This window comes from Leguminivora glycinivorella, chromosome 13 (assembly GCF_023078275.1).
Source record: "Leguminivora glycinivorella isolate SPB_JAAS2020 chromosome 13, LegGlyc_1.1, whole genome shotgun sequence".
Lineage (NCBI taxonomy): Eukaryota > Metazoa > Arthropoda > Insecta > Lepidoptera > Tortricidae > Leguminivora > Leguminivora glycinivorella.
The window spans coordinates 1315068-1341878 of NC_062983.1; the positions used below are offsets into that span (position 1 = coordinate 1315068).

Here is a 26811-nt window from a genome sequence, read left to right on the forward strand (position 1 = left end):
GTAAGAAAATAATACAAAAACAAGGTGGTATATAGGTGGTAGTTTAAAATTAAAGCGGGACTTAATCGAGTAAAACTTACATGTATATTGGACGTTTCGAACGTAACATTAGGTCCATTGTCACAGACAGAGTCTCATCACCTTGTCGGTCAGTCCAAGTAAAGTAGCAATTAGATATATTGGAGCGGCCCTGGTGCCTCACAAACACCTGAACATCTCTGTTGTGTGATAAGATATAAATGAGTAGCAACAATCCAAATATAAATATGTACGTAGAACTCTGTTAAATATATGTACAGACATGTGGGTTTAACCGATAGTAAATAAAAATCTACTAAAATATACAGTTTTCATAATAACGTATTCATTACAATATCGTTGAAGCATAAAAACAGCACGAACGAGTATTACAAAATAAATAACACTGCGTTTTCATAAATTCATTTTGTTTATAAAGTAAATAAAATACGAGCTGCTCACAATAATAACGTAACAGTTGCACATCGCTGCCGACATCAAACGAGCTCACTCATAAACAAGAATAAAAGGCCCTGCCTCTGATTCCTTTGAGCCTTTTTGTTCCGCCGCCACACTACCAAGATGCACTCCACATTATTCCTATCATATTTATGTTTTATTCACTTTATCTCTGCAAAAAGCGAGATGCTAATGGCATCTGGTGATTCCGGACAAATAGAAGAAACCGCCGAATGCGTCTTAAAATTATCCGCCAAATATTTTGTTGAGAAAAAAGCTCTTAGTGGAAGTATCGTCATTATCAACATCAACTCTTATACCTCAACCACACAGATGCTATTATTGCGCACCATCCACAGTGGCATTAAATATTCCGTTATGGTAAAAGATTCATTCTATAAGCATGCTAACGCGTCCCATTTCCCTGAGAAAGCTAAAAATTATATGTTGATTTTAGAAGAGAAATCTGAGCTCGTTAGAAACATCCTGCAGCTGAATAAGCTGCCAACGTGGAATCCTTTAGCTAAAGCTATTATTTTTTACAAACTTTTGCCAGATGAAGATGGCGAAACAATTGCTAAGAGATTTATAAACGAACTGAGGGAATACAAGCTTCTGAAAAGCATTGTTTTTATTTATTCTCCAGATGATGAGAAATTAATTTCATATACGTGGGCGCCTTACAGCAATACGAATTGTGGAGGCCAATGCGATTCCGTTTATATTCTCGACATATGTAAGAATAGTATCGTAAGCCAGAAGAATCCTCAGAAAGAAATGTTTCCGCTAAACATGAAAAAATGTCCTCTTGTGACTCAGGCTGTTATCTCCGAACCTTACGTCATGCCGCCGGTCCGCCAGTTGACAAACAGTCCATACCCGGATGCTTACGAATTCCAAAAAGGCGGTGAAATCAATCTAGTGAAACTGATCAGCGAGTTCACAAACATGAGCTTGATTGTGAGAATATCTGATGTACCGGAAAATTGGGGTCTCATTTACCCGAACGGGACGGCGACGGGTGCTTATGGAATCCTACGGAACGACTCGGTTGATTTGGTGATCGGTGACATAGAAGTCACGAGGACCATCCGCAAGTGGTTTCATCCGACCGTGAGCTACACGCAGGACGAGATGACATGGTGCGTACCCAAATCTGCTCAAGCGTCAACCTGGAACAATTTGGTGATCATATTTCAATGGACAACTTGGGTGGCAACGCTGCTGAGCATAGTTGTAATGGGAATAATTTTTCATTATATTTATTATAGAGAGAATGATAGAAAAGTAACAAAACTACCTACTAATTCATTGCTTTATACGTTTAGTATGATACTAGGTTGGGGCGCATCGTTTAAACCAAAAACAGCTACGTTCCGGATCTTAATCTTCGCTTGGCTATTCTTCGGCATGATCATGAGTATATCTTACGAGTCGTTTCTGAGAACTTTTCTAATGCATCCGCGATACGAGAAGCAGATAAGCTCCGAGACTGATATCATCCAGTCCGGCATTCCTTTGGGAGGCAGAGCGATCTACAGATCCTATTTTGAGACTAATAACGCGAGTTCGTTTTACTTGTATCGCAAATACATCTCGACGAGTTTCTCTGAAGGGATTAAACGGGCTGCTTTGGAAAGGAATTTTGCCGTTGTGGCCTCGCGTCGTCAGGCGGAATACCAGGATCAGAAACTAGGCAAAGGGGAGCCGCTCTTATATTGTTTTAAAGAGGGTAACAATCTTTATAAATACGGTGTAGTGTTACTTGCACGGCGTTGGTTTCCTATGTTGGAGCGCTTCAACAATATTATACGTAGTGTATCCGAAAATGGGCTAATAGATAAATGGAATCAAGAATTGTTTATTCACACTGTAGGTGTGGATAGTACGAGTAAAGTAGTGCCGTTGGGTATTCGGCATTTATTGGGCGCCTTCATGTTTATAGGTATAATGTACATGGCTAGTATTTTGGTGTTTGTGGGGGAGTTGGTTTTGAATGTTTCAAGGAAACGTAGAGGTAATAAACCGAAAGCTATGCCTGTGTATAGAGTGAATGTGATTAAGGGTGGTAATAAAAACAAATTAGAGTGGTCAGACTATGATGGTGGGTCTGATTTGTTTTCCTAGGTGATCTATCGGATTAATTCTGTTCTCGTAAATTTTGACTATCATACGACGACAATAGTTTTCGTCGTTCTATTGTCGATCATAGCTTATGCGCTAATTCGTTTTTCCTGTTCACATAGAAAACAGTCGATATCATACAAACATTTGATATAGTGACTAACTTTTTAAGTATAGGTACCATGCAAGTTTCTACCATTATATTAGTATAACTCCTTGAATAAATAAAGTGATGATTTCTGGAAAAAATGTTCCTGTGTAACTTAACCAATCGTATTAATTGATGGTTTTTACTAAAAGCTCCTTCGCATAAACACATTTTTCTCGACTTTTATATAATAATCTATAAAATCAAAAGTTAAAATAAAACTCATAATTTTATAAGGTACAAGTATTTAAAATCTTAAAAGGTCATGTAGGTATATATATCAACTTGACATCATACGTATGTCAATCAGAGAATAATAAAAAGTGTTAAATGTAAATAATATAAACAGTTTATAATGACAATGTCTTCATTTAGCGCGAAAGTTACTACTGATACTCATAAAATAAAACTATAAAAACGGAATGTATCTCGTAAAATATATAATTTAATTTGGATAGTTTGTAAATAAATTATAAGTTATATTGGATACTATTATTTTACTCTTTTATCAAATATTAAGTACCTAACATTGCAACCCATTTCCTGTTTAACATATGTAGCAATTAATTGTACTTATAATACAGACTGCTTTCCTAATGATCCTACATCAAGTAACACGGAAACCACCTGTTACCACTTAATTCTGATATCACTCGCGCAAACCTATTAAGACGTATATAAACAAGACGATTTTAACTCAGCGTAATAAGATCGAAAATTCATTGGCATGTTGTATTGTCAAAGGTGTGCTACTTATTAGGGGGTTCAGTTACAATTTGGTGCCGTGACCAGGATTTTAATCTGAACTTAAGTCATTTCGCTTCTAAGGCGATGTATGCGATATATGTAAATGTTCCTGTAATAGCGGGACCTGCTGTACATCGCTTCACTCTTAATCGATAAAGGTCGTAACAGCCAACGATATTGGAGCTATTGGAGACATTTTGATATTAATAACGAGCTCAAGTTTGTATGTAAATCATGCGTTGAGGGTACATGGGCTGATCATTAGCTCGGGAATTACGTATTACCATGTCCTTAATACGTTTGTAGGGAAATTACGGGGAAATTGAGGCTTTTAGGGGCTAATGTAGATGTCAGTCAGATGACACGAGGCTTGGGTATAAATAGAATGGGAGGTAAATTAAACGTATTCAATAACATTGCATCTTACAGGTAAATTTAATGAAAATGGCAGAAACATAGGAACCTGTCAAGGATCGTTCGACATGATAATAATTTATTTTATAATTTATTTATTCCCCATCTCCGAAACCACCAAAACGTAAACTCGTGCACATTATGTAAACCGTTCAAAATATTCACCATCTTCCCTGTAACCCTAATATAAAACAAAATTTATCCCCTTTGAGTTTTCTTAGAAATTCGTTCGGCTTTGAATATTGCCTGAGTCCCCGACGTGCAGTTTCGGAGATGGTGTACGCCCGTCTAATATACGCTTGTAAACATATTATAACAGTGGATCCGATTAACTTATTATATTTAGGGGAAAGGGGAAGATTATTCGTACAAAAGTAGTCGTTGTTTTTCTCTTGGATGATAATGATATATTATTATTGGAAAAGTATGATCACATAGTTCGCTGTAACACTAAGTTCTTGCTTTGTACACATATTTAAAGTCACAAACAGGTCGAACGCGAATAATTAACATTATTTTACCTTCACTTCCAACGTTTCGGTCAGGTTGCACTGGCACTGTCTTCCGCGACCACGGCCAGTGCAACCTGGTACGGTATCAATTACAGTTCATAGCAGTAACTACTTATCGTAAGCGGTTAACTTGTTTGCCACCTACGTATTATTATTGTGAAAAAGTATTTTCTATCGGAGATCTAATTAAACTGGTTCTTTAGTGCGGAGAGAATTCAGAGCATGTAATGTGACAGTGATAATAAGACCACACACCGAATGTAGTGCGTTGTTTTATTTGGGCCCGGTTAAACCGTTTTCTTACAAACTGTTAATGCTTTTTGATGCTTTAATCAAATGGTAGAACTTGGTGGATATTGGGATTTTTAAGGGTTCCGTAGTCAACTAGGAACCCTTTTAGTTTCGCCATGTCTGTCGTCCGTTCGTCCGCGGATAATCTTAGTGACCGTTAGCACTAGAAAGCCGAAATTTGGTACCAATATGACGTTATAAATCACGCCAATCACAATTGGGGAGTGATTATTTTTTATTTCAACCCTAACGAGTGATATATTGTTGGATAGGTATTTATTAAAAAATGAATAGGGGTTTACGATAAATATTTTTTGATATTGTTAATATTTTCGGAAATAATCGCTCCTAAAGGAAAAAAAAAGTGTCCCCTCCTCTAACTTTTGAACCATAAGTTTAAAAAATATGAAAAAGATCACAAAAGTAGAACTTTATAAATACTTTCTAGGAAAATTGTTTTGAACTTGATAGGTTCAGTAGTTTTTGAGAAAAATACAGGAAACTACGGAACCCTACACTGAGCGTGGCCCGACACGCTCTTGGCCGGTTTTTCTTGTCTTGGTGACGTGCACACTTACAGAGATAAGCAAGGACCCCGTGATTACAGTCGGGTCTTGTTCATGTGCATATCTGTCGCCATCTGTAGCTAAAGCTACACATGACAGAATAAGAAAAAAAAATGAAAAAAAAACTTTATTCAGGACGCTTTAACAATAAAAAAATACAAAAACATGCCACAATCATTGCATTTAAACGTCACTGAAAATGTTTCCACTCAGTTTGGTGTCAAGATACCTTTTAGATAGATACTTTGACGCTGGTTTTTCGTGGTAACCCTTCCCTTACATTATATGTTATACAATAGATTCCGCCTATTATTTCAAGCTAACTTCGAGATTAGATTCAGGAACTATCATTTCTCCTGCAAATCGATTGACAGGCCTTCCGTCATGTTTATCTGTTTTCGTATTCTGGGTACGTAGTAGCCAAATGCACAAACGCTCGCGATGAAATCTGTTTCGTAGACATCTATCTCTATCGCTTTTGTGTATTGGCGCGACAGAGTAGGCCCCGTAGCCGAATGGCATTTCTCCGACGCGAAACGAAAACGAAACGCCGCGAAAGGTAGTCTGGCTCTGTCACGCCAATACGCAAGAGCGATAGAGATAGTTATCTACTAGCGTTACGTTTCGTGAGAGTTTGTGCCGTTCGGTTACGCACCGACTGCATTTCCGACGGCGTCTGGCGTCGACGATTGCCATTCGGCTACGCTGGCTGTTCTAGCGGCAGAACTGAGTCGAAGCCGCCGTTTACTCCGACTGCAGGGCTTTTTCGTGAATTAAAAATTTTGACGGTGCCATGTCTATGCATATTTGAAGTGGCAAAATGTATGTATCGACACAAGAATGAATATGTCCTACGTCGACCTGACCAGAGAAAAACTGATCGTGATATTAAATCTGTATTAGTCAGGCTCGCGAAATCATCAAACTCATTGGAAGTGGTGGGTATCAAAATATATAATAGTTTGAGCCGTGACAGTAAGGAAGCGGCTTCTTATGAGTTGTTTGTTAAAAAGCTGAAGGGCTTCTTAATTGACAAGGCATTTTTTACGATCCATGAATTCTATAGTAAGTTTAATTTAAAATGATGAATGTGTGTTTTTTTTCCTTTGACATTTTGTTTTAATTTCTTGTGTTTTTTTATATATATATATAATTATGGTTAGTATTTAAATTTATCATTATTTTTTTACTAAGTTGTTTAAGATTATTTTAATTCCTTATTTATTGTATTATTATTTTTGTATTTTTGACATGTGTTGTTTATGACATTAAAGGTTTTGAATTGAATACCAGTTAAGTTTCTTTGCTCAGTTTGTCAAATATAGCGTGAAATGCGTCTTAAACCATATTTTACTTGTTCTCCGACGAATTTTTGAATCAGTGATTGTCATCAACCCGTTAGTTATACTGTTCAACCGGCTCTGTGGTGTAAGTTACTAACTAATGCTCCAAGTGACAAGAAGCAAAACGAACAAAACACTGTGACAACGTTTCTAGTACAGTCAGTGCTAAATATAGCAGCTAATTCTAAAGAATTTAGAATCAGGAACATTTTCGTAGAATTATTTATTTTCATGATAAATTAATTATGTATATGCGGTTCCTGAATGGAGGGTTATTTTAACTACCTACACTAAGAAAAATTTGCATTGTGAATTTAACAAGTTCGACTTGTTGCGGTTTATCCGTTTGAATCAGCCAAACGTATGTTTAAAACAATTATGTGTCAGGTTGTTTTTATAAAATCGAGTTGTTGATTCAAATATATTGCCGATTCAAATGACAAGTAGCTTGTTGTTTGAACCAAAGAGCACGTAGGCGCTATTTTAACCAAAAAACTTGTTGAATGAACATGAAAACTGGTTGTATTTTCTCTCTGTTGTATTTGTTATCTTTTACATTATTATCTGGGGCCACATGTATCCATTATTCTAGTTATTAAGGTACCTACCTAATACATGGAAAATAATTTGATTAAGTAGTAGAATCAGTTGGAATTGTGTTAGATAGTTTGTTGGTACGAGTATGTAACTGGTATACCATACCATCCTTAAGAGGGCGCTGTTGGTTTTTTAACCCCCGACGCAAAAATGACGGGATGTTGTAAGTTTGACGTGTCTGTCTGTCTGTCTATGTGTGTGTATGTCTGTCTGTGGCACCATAGCTCCTGAACGGATGAACCGATTTAGATTTAGTTTTTTTTGTTTGAAAGCTAGTCGGGAGTGTTCTTAGCCATGTTTCATGAAAATCGGTCCACTCTATCGTGGTCGGAGTTTTTTCAAATATCTAAACTACTTATTCTCCAAATAAGTTATTTTCCGTGGCAGTAAACCATTCCGCTATCCAGCAACATCTCAAAAACTTGTGGTAATCACACAATCATTATCAATTAAGTTATAACTTTCGTCGAAGCTAAGTTCCAAAATTCCCAGGTGAGCATTTCTTTTTTTTCCATTTTTTTATTTTGATTTTTTTTAGGGAATTTTAGGTCAATTGTACTCAGAATCACGAGTACTTTCAATCTCACTGGGAGACAAAAAGTGTCCCAGAATTTCCATACATTTTTATTACCCCCCACACAACATGTACGGAAAATGGTAACAAAATAAGAAAACATCGTATGGGTAAATTTTTTTAACTACTAGGATTGAAAAAGCTAGTGATCCTGAGTAGAAATAGCATAATCTTTTTCAAACAGTGGCGAAAAAAAAGAAATGCTCTTAAATAAAATGTTTAATATCAGACGGGTTAATATAATAAAAAAAATACTTCGCTTACTTTGTATTCGTTAACAGCTGTGTTATATTATTATGTGTAGGTAAGTGTAGGACGGCTTTTATCTGGTCTTCCGTCTTCCAAGTTCGGTTTTGCGAGTCATTTAAGAGCCGACCAAAACCACATGCCACGTCATGGACTTACAAGGAGTCGCTATAGCCGGATACGGTTTGGACGACGACGATGATGATGATGATGATTCGTTGATAACGTCACCTGTTTTTAAAGATTTATTTCATTATCACCCAAAGAATGTGGGTTAAAGGTTAACGCTCACCTATCAGCGCACTATCGCATATTTGTCACTGACCTGGACCCCCGACCAAAATTGAGATAAACACGCAATTAAGTTTGTTATTTTAAATGTTTGTTACTTTCTTTAATTTGCGTAAAGAAAACAATAAACATATTATTCATACTAATATTATAAATGGGAAAGTGTGTGTGTCTGTTTGTTTCTCCGTCTTTTAATGTAGCGACGAATTGACGTGATTTTTTAAGTGGAGATAGTTGAAGAGATGGAGAGTGACATAGGCTACTTTTGTCTCTTTCTAACGCGAGCGAAGCCGCGGGTAAAAGCTAGTAATTAATAATAAAGATATGTCATTTTTACAAAAACATTATAGCTACCTGTGTCAACGTATTTAACGACCAGTCTGGCCTAGTGGATTGTGACCCTGCCTGGTAAGCCGGAGGTCCTGGGTTCAAATCCGTTTATAGGCATTTATTTGTGTAATGAACACATCTGATCTGATGTTTGTTCCTGAGTTATGGATGTTTTCTATGAAGGTATTTAAGTATTTGTCTATTATATGTAACAGGCCCAATTAATTAGGGACCACCGTTTATTTAGTCATGTTACAGGCCACATAGGACTACCACTCTTTTTAGGGTTCCGTAGTCAACTAGGAACCCTTATAGTTTCGCCATGTCTGTCTGTCCGTCCGTCCGTCCGCGGATAATCTCAGTAACCGTTAGCACTAGAAAGCTGATATTTGGTACCAATATGTATATCAATCACGCCGACAAAGTGGTAAAATAAAAAGTGAAAAAAAATGTGTAAAGTGGGGACAGATTTTTTTTTTCATCCCAACCCCAACGTGTGATATATTGTTGGACAGGTATTTAAAAATGAATACGGGTTTACTAAAATCGTTTATTGATAATATTAATATTTTCGGAAATAATCGCTCCTAAAGAAAACAAAGTGTGTGTCCCCTCCCTCTAACTTTTGAACCATACGTTTAAAAAATATGACAAAAATCACAAAAGTAGAACTTTATAAAGACTTTCTAGGAAAATTGTTATGAACTTGATAGGTTCAGTAGTTTTTGAGAAAATTACGGAAAACTACGGAACCCTACACTAAGCGTGGCCCGACACGCTCTTGGCCGGTTTTTGTTTAACTCAGACATTGACTGTATACTAGCTTTTGCCCGCAGCTTTGCTTGTGTGAAATTAGAAAATTGGGAAATGCTCTATATAAACTTCCACCCCCAAAGTAGGAGGTTAGAACGAGACAAAAAGTAACTATATCCAATTAAAAATCACGTCAATTTGTCGCTCCACTTTGCCGTGAAAGACGGACATACAAAAAGATAGACACACACACTCTCCCATTTACTAATATTAAGTTAGTATAAGTATATTTTTTTGCATGAAATGTATTGGCTTCGTGCGAAGTGCATGGAGGGGGTAAGCAAAGCGATCGCAGTGCTTGCGGTGGTCAAAATCGACACTGATTGTGGTTGTCATCTATCAAAACTCATAAAATATAATACAATGTGTAATGTTTAATATGGGGCATCAATGTTGTTTCGTTGTTAATTTTTATATTAAAGGAAAAAATGGAAAAATTTACGCTTCCGGCGGGACTTGAACCCGCATCATTTGCAATCCGTGGAAGCGTAAATTTTTCCATTTTTAGGGTTCCGTAGCCAAAATGGCAAAAACGGAACCCTTATAGTTTCGTCATGTCCGTCTGTCCGTCTGTCCGTCTGTCCGTCTGTCCGTCTGTCACAGCCGATTTACTCGGAAACTATAAGTACTACAGTGATGAAATTTGATGGGAATATGTGTTGTATGAACCGCTACAAAATTATGACACTAAATAGTAAAAAAAAGGAATTGGGGGTGGGGCCCCCATACATGTAACTGAGGGATGAAAATTTTTTTTTCGATGTACATACCCGTGTGGGGTATCAATGGAAAGGTCTTTTAAAATGATATAAAGTTTTCTAAAAAACATTTTTCTTAAAGTGAACGGTTTTTGAGATATCAGCTCTCAAAGTCGTAAAAAGTATGTCCCCCCCCCCTCTATTTTTATAACTACGGGGTATAAAATTCTAAAAAAAATAGAGGTGATGCATGCTAATTAACTCTTTCAACGATTTTTGGTTTGATCAAAGTATCTCTTATAGTTTTTGAGATAGGTTGATTTAACTGTAATTTTGGTTTGCTGCTACGGAACCCTTTGTGCGCGAGCCCGACTCGCACTTGGCCGGTTTTTTCCTTTAATATAAAAATGTTTAGAATCGTTAGCAGACGTTTCTGCTTGTTAAAAATAAATTTCGTTGTTAATTGTACAAATAATGGCATAAATAGTCGTTGCAGGTTCTATTTCTTAGAGCACACTGGAAATTGGATCAAAGAACTAAATAGATAGCTACGGTGAAGAGAAAACGTAAGTGACATGTCAAAACAAAACATAATAAAATATATTTAAGATTTGTTTACCTAATATTGATCAATACGCTGTTAGTATTTTTCCTACCGTAAAAGATTATGCTTAAAGATTCAGGCCTAGCCTACGAATAGGCCCGTGTCGAATATTTCTGCGGCCGCGGACATAACTAGGTACTTACGTTTAGATTTGTTTTATATGGCATTAACGGGACGGAGGTTTAACGAATACCATATCACTAGCTCGAAGAATTTGTACCATTACTCCTATGTTCTTCAAGATTCCTTATATGCCCTGCCAGCACCAATTTATTGACTCTTTCTGTAGTCTGGGGTTGGAAGTTTATACCGTGAGTAATGCTTTGGAAACTGATTTTTGGTATTATTGTTAAGGACGTAAATTAAACACCAAGTTCGAGCTCAGACTGACTGAAGGTTTATTCGCTTACCCACATGCATAATACACAAATCTCATATCTACCCACAACCTCCTTTTTAATACAATTTAATTATATACTACACATCCTCTTATAAACATTTTTTTAGGCCGAATTGATGGTACATTGAATAAAATCATGAAAGTAGTTACAAGACTACACGTTAGGTACTTATGCAAAACAAGGACTCCTATAAGTTAAAGAATTATTTCAACATCTATTCTTTAGTAACAATAAAGAAAGATATGATAATAAACCTTAAAATGTATACATTTTAAATCATACCTACGTAGTACGTAGGTATGCAATCAAATAACCTAGGATTCATTAAATTATTACACACATTAAACTAATTATTATTCTACATTAGTTGTGTTTTAAACAGTAGGTAGGTACATTATTTCAAATAAAATACAATATAAATCAGGTGATAAAGATTGATCCCTTTTGTAATTACATAATTTCTATACTTACATATAATTACCTACTTGAATAGTACTTTCACTTTATCTGAAAGTTGAAAAGAAAAAGAAAAGAAAAAAAAAGAAAGTAAGTAAGTAATACAGACCGTAAAAATACTTTTTTTTTTTAATTTTATTTGACACATTTTAAATTTTATAGATGTATATAATATTTTATTTTATTTTTTTATATTCGCTTTTATACCTACAATATAGGTATTATTTACAAAAATAAACATGCATTACAGACATATAATATCAAATACAACTAATAAAAAAAAGGCATTCAGAGCAATGGGCATTTCAATAATATTGCATGCGAATGACATTTTATTATAATAATTGATTACATAGTTTTTATTTTATAAGGTAAATAAGTCTCGTATAAAGACTATTAATACAGGCCATTGCACTGAACTGAACTGAGAATCACCTACGTAAGGAAACCTAAATTTATATATAACTAGGTATACATGTAATTACATTTTAATATTTTCTTTTATTTCCAATAGTTGACGAGTCGTCACTCTGCATGTTTAGCTAGTAGCCCCATCGATCAGGTGGTATGACCGTCCTGCCAGAACGAGTAATATAATGATTATTTTGTGCATTATTACAATTATTATCATTGGACACTGGGACTGGGACCGGCCGCTGCGCAAGTGATGCACTCGCGGATGACGTCATCGCGGCGTTATCAGTTGGAATGTCTAAGTCGTCATAAGGCAGGAGGCACACAGGGCTTTCCGGTTCTGAATCAGGACGATTATCTGAATCGCATATCAGATGCCGTCGGTTTCTGATTAGAATGCCTCCACCTATTATTTGTATTGCATACGACCGTATTCCACGAATCGATTGCACTATACCGTTGACCCACTTTTTATTTATCCTAACTTTTACCTTCTGACCTGGTACAAGAGGAGTTAAGTCGCGAGCACCCCTATCATAATAGTCCTTTTGTTTATTTTGTCGTAATTGAAGCTGAGATGTGACATTCTTCGGAACTTTTGGTTTAAGAAGCTTCGGTATGCATGGCACTATACTTCTCAACTTGCGGCTATTAAGTAACTCAGAAGGAGATGCGAGAGTACTGCTTATTGGGGTATTCAAATATTCCAATAAGGCTAATCTAAAGTCTGCGCCTTCGACTTGCGTTTTGTTTAAAATCTTTTTAATTGTCTGTATCGTTCGCTCCACTTGCCCGTTCGACTGGGAATAGTGGGGCGAAGAAGTAACATGCTGAAATTTCCACAACTGTGCAAATAACCTAAAGCTGTGAGAACTGAATTCAGGGCCATTATCAGACATAACAATATCTGGAATGCCTTGACGGCTAAAAATTATCTTCATTTGTTGAATCACACTATCAGATGTTAATGAATATAGTTCTACAACTTCTACATATTTGCTGTAATAGTCTACCACTATTAAATACTTTTTATTCTTCCAGTGAAAAATATCGGCACCAATTTTTGACCACGCCCTGCCAGGAACGTCGTGCGATATAAGTGTTTCCTTTCTATTCTCATTTCTAAATAACAAACAAGGTTGGCAATTGTTAATTAGGTCTTCTAACTGTGAATTTATATTCGGCCAAAACATTATTTCGCGAATTCTTAGTTTACATTTTTCAAGACCAAGGTGACCAATGTGCACCCGCCTTAACATCTCACTACGGATGTCGGAAGGAATAATTATCCTATCACCCTTCCAAAACATACCGTAGGCCATAGTTAATTCATCCCGGTATCCCCAGTAGGCCCTAACCTCATCACACACTTCTTGTTTGTTTTGCGGCCATCCATACTTTATGTACTCTGCTAATAATTTTAGTTCCTTATCCTCTTGTGTCAGCTTTTGAATTTGTAAGAAATGTGTGTCTACAAGCGGGTTACTAACTGCCACGGCGCACACCTGCGCCAGTGCATCTAGGTGATCACGCGGTTCTGTTATCGGCGCACTGACCGGTTCTACAGCGCGCGACAACGTATCGGCTATAAACAAATACTTGCCGGGCTTGTAAATCAATTTAAAGTTATAAGGCTGTAGCCGCAATAACATTCTCTGCAAACGTGCCGGAGCTGATGCTATTGGCTTGCTAATGATACTCACAAGTGGCTTATGGTCAGTTTCTATAGTGATGTCACTACGGCCATAAATATACGTATAAAACTTTTCGCACGCGTACACGCAAGCTAAAAGCTCCTTTTCAATTTGAGCATATGACTGCTCAGCTTTAGTCATAGAACGTGACGCGTAGCAAACAGGCAAATTATTTTGCATAAGGCAACATCCAAGTCCGTTTTTACAAGCATCTACTGAAATTACTACAGGAATATCCAAACTGTAATATTGCAAGATTGGAGCACTCAACAAGCATTCTTTAAGTCTAACGAAAGAGTTTTCATGTTCTTCTGTCCAGTGCCATTCGACTTCTTTCTTAAGAAGTTGTCTCAAAGCATGATTTCTATCTGACAAATTGGGTATAAAACTACCAACATAATTAATCATGCCCAGAAAACGCTCTAAGTCCTTCACGTTTAATGGGCGGGGCATGTTTCTTATCGCGGACGTATGCGCATCGTCAGGGTAAATGCCGCGAGGAGTGATCTTGTGACCTAAATATTTAATCTCCGATAATCCAATCTTACATTTATTTAAATTTAACTTCAAATTTATTTCCCTGCATCTATCTAGTACCATTTTCAATCTACGATCATGCTCCTCTTTAGTGCTAGCGTAAATAAGTAAGTCGTCAACAAATAAGCACACCCCTGGAATGTCGTCAAAATGTTCATACATTTTTTTGTGAAAAACTTCCGATGCAGATGAAATTCCAAATGGAAGACGCAAGAATTTATATCTACCGAAACTGGTATTAAATGTACAAAGGTCTGTACTGTCAGCATGCAATTTAAGCTGCCAGAAACCCTGTTTCGCATCTAAAGTACTGAAATATTTGGATCCACCTAGGTTTGCTGTAATTTCGTCCAAAGTAGGCAGTTTAAAATGTTCACGCTTGATTGCTAAATTTAAATCACGTGGATCCAAACAAATCCTAATGTCCCCGTTAGCTTTTCTAGCAACCGTCATGCTGTTGACCCAGTCCGTTGGGCCCTCAACCTTCGCAATAATTCCATCTTTAACCATTTCCTCTAATTTACACTTTACTGACTCCTTTAAAGCAACCGGGAGCTTCCTAGGTGCATGTACCACCGGCCTGACATTCTCGTTAAGCTCGATTTTATAATGACCTGGCATGCAACCTACCCCCTCAAAAACGTCACTGTAGTCTGTAAAAATACTATGCTTCGAATTACATTCCGTATCACCTTTCACCTCCAGTACCAACTTTACTAAATTTAACTCACAACATGCGTCGCGACCTAAAACTGGTGATGAATTTACATCTGCAATAATAAAATCCACAATATAACTACGATTTTTGTGCTCCACCTTTAAATTACACTGCCCTACAACTTTTATACCGGTACCACCGTAGGCAATTAATCGGACTGAAGACATTCCTAACTCTCGCTCGGATAAGCCTAACTCTCGCAAGCAAGTAAGTGGTATAATGTTCACGTCAGCCCCAGTGTCCAATTTAAACTTTAATGTACCATTATTAATCGCTAAATCAACAGACCAACTATTTTGAGAATCAGAGAGATAATATATTACTCGTACCTGATCATTTGACTCGTCCGCACAAATCTCGTAAACTGTACACATTCGGGAAAAGTGGTCAAGCCGGTTACAGTTCAAACACCTCTTTCCTGCAGCAGGGCATCTTGAGCTCCCATGTTCATAACCACACATTGAACACCACACACTATTCTCACTAGCACCACCACGACCGTGTTTGTGCGTCAGCTGATTTCGTTGCACCGATGGCTGCCATCGCTGCCCTGGCGCGGACACAAGTGGAGGACGAGCAGACGGCGCGCGAGCCCGCGACAGCTGGCTACGACCGCGGGGCCACCCGCGCGCTGTTCCTCGATGCGCAGACGCTCCTCGCCGAGCTACCCACATCACCCGATTCACATCACTCGTATCGATACCACCCTCACTAGGGGTTCCTTGCACTTCGTGGTTCCAAGAATAATTACGTTGTATGGCATAGGCATGATGCTCCACAGATTCTTTTTTTATAGCTCCGGCTTGCACCTTCGAAATTTGCGCCACATTACAAATATCTAATGATTTCTTCAATGTTAAATCCGGTTCCCGTAACAGTCTTTCCCGAATAGCGTGATCCTTTATTCCACAAATAAGTCTGTCCCGAATTTAAGTTTCCATTAAGTCTTGAAACTCACAAGAACTTGCCAACTTTTTTAATTCGAACGAATATTGTTCGATAGACTCGCCTTCCTTTTGATCGCGCGTAAAAAATCTGTGCCGCTCGATTGTGAGATTTTTTGAGGTAGGAAAAATGCATCAAACTTATCCAGTAATTGCGATGATGTCGTAATAGATGACTTGTCAAACTGCTCGTACACTTCTCGACACTGCTCGCCGATGATATGTAAAAGGATGCTTACTTGTACTTTCTTATCTTTTTTAGATAGTTCACACGCTTCATAGTAAATGAGAAATGAATTCTTCCACTTTTCCCACTCTTTTGATAAATTTCCCGTAGTTACATTTTCTAAACTATTAACGAACACAAATGGCGGCGGCGGTGGTAAAATCGACTCCATGATTAACGCCCGTGTAATTGTTTCCACAAAACGTCTAAAGATTGTGTTTTCTACAGCACGTACACAACAGGTTAACTACGTAAACCGTAAAACTCACTCCGAACAGTGATAATAGAAGTAGATTCTTTTATTTCGGCTGCGCCATGTTAAGGACGTAAATTAAACACCAAGTTCGAGCTCAGACTGACTGAAGGTTTATTCGCTTACCCACATGCATAATACACAAATCTCATATCTACCCACAATTATATCCATGTCTTTATAATCTATCTACCTAAATTACACTTGAAATAGTAGCTCTTGTTATTCGATTTATTTAAAATTAACGAAAAATCGTTAAAATATAATGTTTGTTTACATGTCATTTTTTGACATTTTCCACTTCAGGTTCACATGGTAGTGGGCGTAATTGTCGTGCACGTAGCCAATATTCAGCCAATTGGAACCCTAGGCCACTGTAGAACTATGTCATAGTGACGTTATAAATCAGGTTGTAAGAAATCTCTTACGGCTTGTCATTTTGATATGGTTGTAGAGTGGCCTAGGGTTCCAATTGGTTGTCTGTACTGTTTATCAATAAACTAAAAGACTCTTCAACTACTGCAAAAGGGATGTACAGACTTCCATACATCATTCATCATCCTCCTTGCGTTATCCCGGCATTTGCCACGGCTCATGGGAGCCTGAGGTCCGCTTTGACAAAGAATCCCAAGATTTGGCGTGGGCACTAGTTTTTACGAAAGCGACTGCCATCTGACCTTCCAACCCGAGGGGTAACTAGGCCTTATTGGAATTAGTCCGCCTAGTCTGGTTTCCCCACGATGTTTTCCTTCACCGAAAAGCGACTGGCAAATATCGAATGACATTTCGCACATAAGTTCAGAAAAACTCATTGGTACGAGCCGGGTTCGAACCCGCGACCTCCGGATCGAAAGTCGCACGTAAGAGCTAGGCCACCAGCGCTTCAGACTTCACAGACTTCCATACATACGGTAACAAAACGTCACAAACATGCATCTCTTCATATTTCATCAATCCTCTATCGAAACACGACCATAACCCATTACAATAAGAGTTATAACCATGAATTACTTAGCATATCATTCTAAACAAATTTATATTTACAGACGAGGTATAGGAAACTCAACTTTATGCTAAAAGTTTTAAAGATGCGTTGAGTGCCTTCAAATCGTGGTACTTCATCCTGTACAAGCTTACTGTTACAGTTAAGTTACAGGATTTTCATCTTTAAGTTAAAAGTGGTAAAGAAATTTCGTTGCGCTTTTAAGTTGGTTCCCAACGAATAAAGATGAATGGTGGTGTCAGACCTGTCTCACTAGGTGGTCCTGAAAGACAGATGTTCGTAAACATAGATTTAGAAAAATATAGAGGGAAAGTTTTATGCAGGAGTATCGTATAATGTCACCTGCACACTCAGTAAATGTATCATATACTGATAGAGACAGATATAGCTACTCAATTTGATCTTGAACCTTCTAGCGCTTTTCCTGTTCAAAAACTAATTAGTGGCTCCAGGTAGACCATTGCGACATGCTTAGAAAACGCATAAGTGAAACATACTTAGTTCTAAAAGTCACACAGTCACGATAGTCTATTAAGTCATTTATGGCAATTAAAGTAATTTCCAAAAACAAAAACGCATTTTAAGTAATTCCCAAAAACTGGATTGCCAAAAAAATGAGTTAGTTCTGAGAATCAGTTGAGAATTGTGACCTGAGCTAGAGAACTGAGAACATCCAGACATACAAAAGCAAATTGAGTTGAAAAGTTTACCTACGGTGTTACACACATGGTGTACCGTAAGATGTTTCATATACAGAATGAAACCTTTTACAGCATTTTGATGTTAGCTGACTGGCAGTCCCCGATTTGAATTTGGAATAATAGATAAACGTCAAGGAGAACGAACACTTGACAGGGGATTCAATTAGAAGCAGCGATTGGGAATAGTTGTTTGTGATTTAACTCCCATGAAATAAAAAAAAGATATTGAGTTAAATGTATGGATTCCCTTCACCAATAGGCCGTCTCTCTTACAGTACACACATGGCATGAATATTTTAATCTCCAGCTGTAATTTTCTTAGATGTTTGAGTCTAAATTGAAGTTTTTTATGTCAACAACTACAACGAAACACTTTCCTGTAACAATTTCATGTGATGTTGAATAAAATCTTTCTATGTCTATGTGTTGCTGCGGTAAATTATGAAATACATGCCAATGTTTGTTAACCTGGCTATATCATATGTTGTCGTAATGCGAAAGTGGTGCCGTGATGACACCTCATACCAGCCATCTACGGGCTTCTACGATCTATGGTCCTAAAAGGCAGATGCTTGTAAAGTACGCCATTTTTATATTTAGAACATTTACTTTCTAATGCAATGGCGGATACATTTATGGTTGTTATTAAACAGATCTTGTTGCCAAATGCTGCTGTTTAAACAGTGTGTTGTATGCACGTGTTTACTGCGTTTTCTGGGTAGATATAAAACTGTTGATTTGTGGTTGAATTGGCTTACTTATTTCTTAATTATAGTTTCGTTTTGTCGGTTATAGCTTGACCGGACAAATTCTTGTATGTACCATATAATTTTTAACCCCCGACGCAAAAACGAAGGGGTATTATAAGTTTGACGTGTCTGTCTGTCTGTCTGTGTGTCTGTCTGTGGCATCATAGCTCCCGAACGGATGAACCGATTTAGATTTCGTTTTTTTTGTCTGAAAGCTGAGGTAGCCGGGAGAGTTCCTAGCCATGTTTCATGAAAATCGGTCTACTATGTCGCAATCGGAGGTTTTTTCAAAATTTTAATTTTGTGGTTAGGTTAGGTTATACTAGAATTATCCATACTAAATAATATTATAAATGGGAAAGTGTGTGTATCTGTTTGTTTGTCCGTCTTTCACGGTAAAACGGAGCGACGAATTGACGTGATTTTTTAAATGGAGACAGTCGAAGGGATGGAGAGTGACATAGGCTACTTTTTGTCTCTTTCTAACACCCCACTTCCCTAAAATGGGGGTGGAAGTTTGTATGGATAATTCCGCAGTTTTCGACTTTAACGCGAGCGAAGCCGCGGGCAAAAGCTACTTTACCATAAATTTGATGAGTTTTAATCCATTTCTCTTCTCTTTGCCCAGATCTATAATAAAACTTTGTTTCTTTATTTTGATAAATCAAAATTACGTCACATTCAGTTCAAAGAGTTTTTATGCGACAGGAGGCAAACGAGCCTGATAGTAAGCGATATAGCCTGATACTGATGCCCATGGACATCTGAAGAACCAAACGGAATAGAGATGCGTTGCCGGCCTTTAAGATACCCGTGTACGTTCTTTTCTTGAAAATTCTCGTCCGTAAATTCCGCAGGCGACAGTTCATTTCACAGTTTAGCTCTTCCGCAGTTTATCTTTTAATTTTCAATGAAAAGGAGCAAGGGCATAGCGAATGATATTCCGCTTTGTGTGGTAAGGCTCAGCACAGCGGATATCCTCTCGCTCGAATCTAGAGCAGAGCCCAATTTGGGGAAGTACCTCCGCCTTACAGAAGACCGCAGCCAAATAGCACTAAACCCTACTCATAGTGTTGTGTTCCTGTCGGTGAGTAAGGCTGCCAGAGCTCAACGAGGGTGCGGTGTGCTGATGACGGGAGGACTTACGGAACTAACTCGTTCCGTCTATTGTCTTTTGAGTCGTCGGCAACCCAAACCCTCAGAACTTGTACACTCCTTTTTGCTGTGTACTTAAAACAGCAAAAGGGAGTGCACAAGTTTCTAATGGGTCGGCAACGTGCATGTGACACCCATTGAGTTGCAGGCGTCCATAGGTTACGGTGACCGCGTTCCATCAGGCGGACCGTATGTTTGTTTGCCACCGACGTAGTATAAAAAAAATTAAATACCAACCAATTTTTGTCACCTTACAGGATCCCTTTAGCGACCCAGTAAGAACACCCTGTTTTTATCGAATTCTGTGACAGCCTTTACCACTTCGTAATGTTATTTGTTTTGACATGTGCCGTCAATCACTTGACACAAACTTGAATATTATTCTTAAGGGTCTTCCACACTAATTAATTCATTTATTATGTATGAAAACGATGAAAAAAAATGTTCGGCGAATTTAAATAAATGTGGTTCCTGATAACGAACCTAACAACGTGTCGAATTTATCGGAAAACAAAAAAAACACGGTGTATAGTCTAACCGTTTTAAGTTGTAAAATTTTACGGCCCAGGGGTAGGAAACTGGCTCCTCTAGATATCATTGTGTGCGTGAGGGCTTTTGTTATGGTGGGGAATTTTCCTGAATATTAAGAAAAAGATTTTTGAAGCGCTGGTAGCCTAGCGGTAAGTGCGTGCGACTTTCGTTCCGTAGCTCGCGGGCTCGAACCCCGGCTCGCACCAATGAGTTTTTCGGAACTTAAGTACGAAATTTTATTTGATATTTGTCATTCGGTGAAGGAAAACATCGTTTAAGTATATGAATAAACTGACTAAAGCGACTTTATAGCAATCGACAAAGTGGGACGTTTTCCCGAGCACAGTCACGTATGTGGGCTGATAATGTGAAATTAAGATTTTGAAAAAACCCCCGACCGTGACATAGTACACCGATTTTCATACCATGTCGCGGGCGGGGGGTTTTTCAAAAAATTTTCCCCTCACTCTCGGAAACACGTGTTTTGTCCTTTAATACCAGCGGGTAAAACCGCATTTTATCTACTAGTGGGTAAAGTAATTTGACCTTAAATAGAGTCAAATTAACTGCTTTAAAATTGATAAAGGTAAGTGAATCTAGTAATAAAGATGATTTACCACCCGTGGAACTACTGGAAGCAGTGACAAACGCATTTTTTTGCGTTGTAGTTTCCTTGCTATAGTGAGGGGAAAAGTTTTGTGTTACACTCGGGTGCAAATGTATTTTACTTCTCGTGTGTTTAAAAACTCGCAAGTTCAGGATTCTATTCTCGAACCACTCGATTCACTCGTGGTTCAACTATAGAATCCTTTCACTTGCTCGTTTTTCAATTCCACACTCGGCGTTAAAATACAACTTTGCCCCCTTGTACAAATAACTATTAATTTTTATGTATAAAATTTAGGCTTGTTAGGCTTAGCTGTTATATTGAATGTAGGAAACAATTTATTTTTTGGTGCTTATAACATTCCACCCTTTTTTTTTGAGACATCATAAGCAACTAAAATGAACATATTTCAGAAACAGATGCCGAAACGTCATTTTGACTGAAAGCAATAATTTTCCCCCAAAAATTCAGACCCTGTGAACGTGTCAGTTGCAATTACACATGTGAATTAAAGATCTCGTCAAAATTGGGGCAAAAAGCTGCGCCGGCAAAAGCTTTGTTTGCTGCATTGTGGAAATACTATTTTTGTGGTGACTTTATGGTGTGGTCCAAGGCAATAAATGCAAGAATATGAGTAATTGATACGGGAAAATTAAGAAAAACGGAGTTTAGCCGCCGCGAGAACTTATATATGCCTGAAGAGGGGCCTCCTAATTTGGCCCGAAACATGACGCAGCAATAGCGATATAATAACGTGAGTACAACCGTAGATGCATTAATTATTTGAATATGTCTCACGAAAGTTTAACGTGTATAAGTAGAACAACGAAATAAATAAATAAATAAAATAAAAAAATAAAAATAAAATAAAAATTGTTTATTTTCAGACAATTACAGTCCATAGTTGTTAGTGTACACTTACATGCTATGTTTATGAAATAAAGTATACGTTAATGGGTTAAGTATTCAAAAACATTAGTTAACTGAAAATGTTACCTGAAGCACTTTCAACTGTTGAGGCGAAAAAATTGACATTCTGCGCCTAAATTAAAACTGAAATAAATTACACATATTATGAAAGAAAAAGACAAGTGCCCTGAGGTTGGAATCATACCAGCGTCACAGTATAATAAAGAGTAAATACTATCGTACAGTATGGCCACTCCCGCTCCCCTCTGAAAGTGCCGCCCACCCCCTCTCGGTTACTTCACAGTTACCGCATGTCAAAAACGCGAACAGTCGACCTATTATATTTCACTTACACAAGCATGGTATGCGTTCACCTACACGAGCTTAGACTGTGTGCTAGGAACGCGCCTCTTTCGTATTATATGTATTTGATCGCCAGTGTCCGAGGTGTACCAGCGTTCTCTGAACTCGCGGCAGGTGCCTGTTTCCTCTCGGCCACCCAGGTCACAGCTGCAGGCCAAGCACACTAGTTCGATAAACTTTATCACATCGGTCGCACTTACAAATAGTGCGAAAAGGACGGCCTGACGTTATACGATATAAAGTATCGTTTATCACGCGACCGTGCTTGCCTGCCTGCTTAGATCAAATTAACTTTCATATGCGCAACATATATACAATTGCCTGTGACCAAGGCACTGGGGGCTATAGACTTTCTATTTCATATGTGTACATACATACATTCATACAATCACGCATGTTTCCCAGAGGGGTAGGCAGTGTGTAATGCATATGTATTTGAAATTGAAATCATTTATTTCAGACTTATTGGTCCATAAATATATACATTACATTAAATACATTACATTTTTATTTCGCCATTAATTTCTACATTATGGTAGTGTGACTATAGCTTTAAAATAACACAATGTAAAATATTTTCATTAAAGATCGCTAGCGTTCATGACTTGCAGCGCATACAAAGTCAACCGTTAATTTTTGGATCAAAAGCATCGCTGTGTGACATATCCAAAGAGCAGTGCTGCCAACAAATATGAATATAAAATATCTTTATTTACATGAACATATTTACATATATAATTATATAAGAAACTAAGACTAAATTAAAAGATAGCTAATCTCTAAAATAGGCCCTTGAGGCATTGTACCAAGGATACTGACGACATTTCCTCGCTGTGTCGCAATGCTGATACGTTGTGCGAGAAAGTCGCCAGCTCTTCGGTCACGAGCTACCTCAACCAGACGCTTCGCGATTTCTGTGAACAACTTATGACCAACTGAACAAATATTACATTTTCTATATCCAGAACAGAACCTGAGGTGATTTGGGCATGTGTATCGAATGGAGCGGACTCGTTTACCACGACAAATCCTGCTGGGAGAGGTTGCAGATGCAAAGACCGGTCGGACGGCCAATGCTGCGCTTCAAAGATTGCGTGAAGCGTGACATGGTCACATTTGATATTCCATGCAACCAGTGGCAACGACTGGCCGAAGACCGACCCGCGTGGCGCCGTGTTCTCCATGACGGTCAATCCAAGCACGACAATGCCTGGTTCTCCTCCTTGAATGATAAACGCATGAGGCGTCACGAGCAGGCCTCTAACCCCCGCCCATCTGGGGGAGCATACACCTGCCGTGTGTGCGGACGAGGGGTCCTCTCTCGAAATGGGCTATACAGCCACGAACGCAAGTGTCGTAACGATGCTGCTTAAATCATCTGTCTCAGATGCAAAGGTCTGTTACTGTATCCACTGGACGTTATACGAGTATATTCTTTTAAAATAGGTACCTAGATCGCTCTTAAGTTTTTTACTTATAACGATTTCCAGTTTAAGATAAATTAATAATGTATAAATCGGATTTTAAAGTGACTAGTTAATAATAAAACTAATAAATACAAATTCAAAACAAAACTATTATAATCAATTTTTTAAATATGCAAAAAATATTACCAATTGACTACGCAACGCGATAATAAATCCTTTTATAGGCGCATTATTTTTTTTTTTATTTTTACTTTTAATTTAGATAGTTTTCAATAAATATTAAACCTATTGAGTTAAAAATATGTTTCTAAATAACTTTATTTGTACAAGCTTCAACTTGACGCCAAAAATCGCCATAAGCCCTCCATAAAATGATTAAAAAAAACGGACCAGAATCCGAAATCCCTTAATAGCTGGTCATAAGGCCGCGTGCACAGTAAGTTATTGCGTAAAAGTGTGCGCTCGGCCTTAGTTTCAGTTACTTTATTGTGAAACGTTAAATTTTACTGCCATGCATAAGCTGGGAGGGGCAAAGATTAGATAGAGTGGAGATTAGAGAGAATAAACTATATACCTATTAATATTGTCTTCGGTTACCGCGATAGTTACTCATGAAATAAAATTACACATACACATGAAATTTTCGGTAACAAAAAAGGAAGGTTTCATACAATCCACCTAGAACATTTTGGGAAACCTAGTGGATCTTGCTCAGCATCATGGACTCTATCAGCCTACCAATTTTTATCCAAATCGGAGACGTGATCCAAATGTATACAAACTTTTCGGGAATTGCACAAGTACGTACATTGCACTATTCCCGTGGGTATTAAAGTAGGTGGTTATTATGATTAGTTGTTTACAGACAATAGCAAAAATAAAAGAGTTAAAAGGACACTTATGCCTACGTCCGCGTCTGTATTTATTTATCCCGAGCTGTCCGTGAGTTTTCGCGTTTTTCGTTTTTCCTCAAAGTTGGCAGCCCCGTCACATGTCCTGCAGTGTTGCCACGTCCCAACTTTAAATTAAACGCTCCTAGGGTTCCGTATGAAATGGTTGGGGCAGTATTCGACTTTGACTCGTAAGGGTAGAACTCTTTAGGAAGGGTAGAAGACCCAGTAGCACTGACTACAAATTTTGATGGACTAGCATTAAAAAAGGGCTGACGATCAGCTGGACTACAATTACTAGTTTGTCACTGTGTTTGGCCATATTGGGTGTGCAGAAAGGTGGAGCGTACGGCGTGCATATCCAACAATTGAAACTCATACAAGTGTCGTGAGTCGACGCTGCATAGGGTGGATGTACGCTCGCCCGCCCCGCCGAACGCTCCGCTCCGAGCGACCACTCAAGCTCAAACATTATCGCTGGCTTGTGCATGCATAATTTAATTACTTTTTAACCCCCGACGCAAAAGCGACGGAGTGTTATAAGTTTGACATGTCTGTCTGTGTGTGTCTGTCTGTCTGTCTGTTTGTCTGTCTGTCTGTGTGTGTGTCTGTCTGTGGCATCGTAGCTTCCGAACGGATGAACCGATTTCGATTTAGTTTTTTTTTTTAAAGCTGAGTTAGTCGAGAGTGTTCTTAGCCATGTTTCATGAAAATCGGTCCACTATGTCGCGGTCGGGGGTTTTTTCAAAATTTTAATTTTGTGGTTAGGTTTGTTTACGTAGGTATGCATCTCTCGCAGTAGAATTTAATGTACATTCGCTGTGGCGAACGGTTAAGAGCAATTGGTCCAATATCCCTGGCTTTGTGTGGCAGTGTCACAAACAGAAGCCCTTTTCTAGGATTTGAGACAGAGTTCTGCTTTTTGGACAGGTCACTACCGAGGCCAAGATACTAGTCTACCTGGTTACACTAAAACCCTAATATACGAGAAGGCGCGAGGATCACATTTTATGCTTACGTTTTTTTATATCAAAGCTGCGCAAAAATAACAAAATTTATATGATAACGATTTATCTAAAAAAAAACTATTATGATCGCCATATTTCTAGTATCATCCAAAACACCAGAATAGAACCCGCGTTGTTTACTAAAACCCCTGGCATTTCGTTGTCCTGCCATTCAGTAAATAGTCCTGTTTTAGCCAGTTTTAGTGCACCGCACGTGTACTGTAACTGTTTCAAACGTGCGCACTCAAGAGCAATAAAAGCTGGTTATATTGTATGAAAAAGTTTAACAAAATTTTCTGTTTTATAAAAAAATGTGTAGGTAACCATTAAGGGCGCTGTTCTCTCTCTCGATGCAATTAATGTCGATTACAAATAACTTATTTTTATTTATAGACAACCATACGTCAACAGAATAAAGATATAAACATTTTTTATGGGATAGGAGGTAAACAAACAGACAGGTCGCCTGATGGTAAGCGATCACTGCCGCCCATGGACACCCGAACACCAGACCACACAAACATGACATAGACCATTACGATACAAATGCGGAAAAATGAAGTTAAAACGACACGAGTTACGAACTTCCTTTTCGCACGTGTATCATTTTTCTCCAAAGTTTCGACCGGACAAGAAATGAACCACTTTTCACACTAGTGCGTAAAAAAGCACGATCTAGCACCTGTACTAAAAAAAAATAGTTATTTGTTATACGTGGGGGCAAAGTTGTATTTTAACGCCGAGTGTGAAATTGAAAAACGAGCAAGTGAAAGGATTCTATAGTTGAACCACGAGCGAAGCGAGTGGTTCGAGAATAGAATCCTGAACTTGCGAGTTTTTTAACACACGAGAACTAAAATACATTTGCGCCCGAGTGTAACACAAAACTTTTCCCCTCACTATAGCGAGGAAACTACAGCGCAAAAATGCGTTTATCACTGCTTTCAGTAGTTCCACAGGTGGTAAATCATCTTTATTACTAGATTCACCTACTTTTATCAATTTTAAGGCAGTTAATTTGACTTTATTCAAGGTCAAATTACTTTACCCA

The 26811-nt window shown here is 38.0% G+C and overlaps 2 protein-coding genes across 2 annotated transcripts; one reads left to right on the forward strand and one right to left on the reverse strand.

Moving 5' to 3' along the window:
* Positions 1-600: 600 nt before the first annotated feature.
* On the forward strand, positions 601-2604 carry LOC125232655. The gene is made up of 2 exons (XM_048138410.1): positions 601-852; positions 1297-2604. Exons 1-2 carry the CDS (start codon positions 601-603, stop codon positions 2602-2604), a joined length of 1560 nt encoding a protein of 519 aa, XP_047994367.1.
* Positions 2605-11628: 9024 nt separating this feature from the next.
* On the reverse strand, positions 11629-16024 carry LOC125233013. Its single transcript, XM_048138877.1, has 2 exons — positions 15325-16024; positions 11629-12208 (listed from the first exon to the last, which is right to left on the reverse strand). Exons 1-2 carry the CDS (start codon positions 15667-15669, stop codon positions 12191-12193), a joined length of 363 nt encoding a protein of 120 aa, XP_047994834.1. The 5' UTR covers positions 15670-16024; the 3' UTR covers positions 11629-12190.
* Between the last annotated feature and the right edge of the window lie 10787 nt (positions 16025-26811).

Bases quoted from the DNA above. Each gene is read 5' to 3' on its own strand.
- LOC125233013 (XM_048138877.1), bottom strand. From the start codon at position 15,669: ATGTGGGTAGCTCGGCGAGGAGCGTCTGCGCATCGAGGAACAGCGCGC.
- LOC125232655 (XM_048138410.1), top strand. From the start codon at position 601: ATGCACTCCACATTATTCCTATCATATTTATGTTTTATTCACTTTATC. The intron at 853-1,296 runs GTTATGGTAAAA...CTTGTGACTCAG, and splicing joins ACAGTGGCATTAAATATTCC to GCTGTTATCTCCGAACCTTA.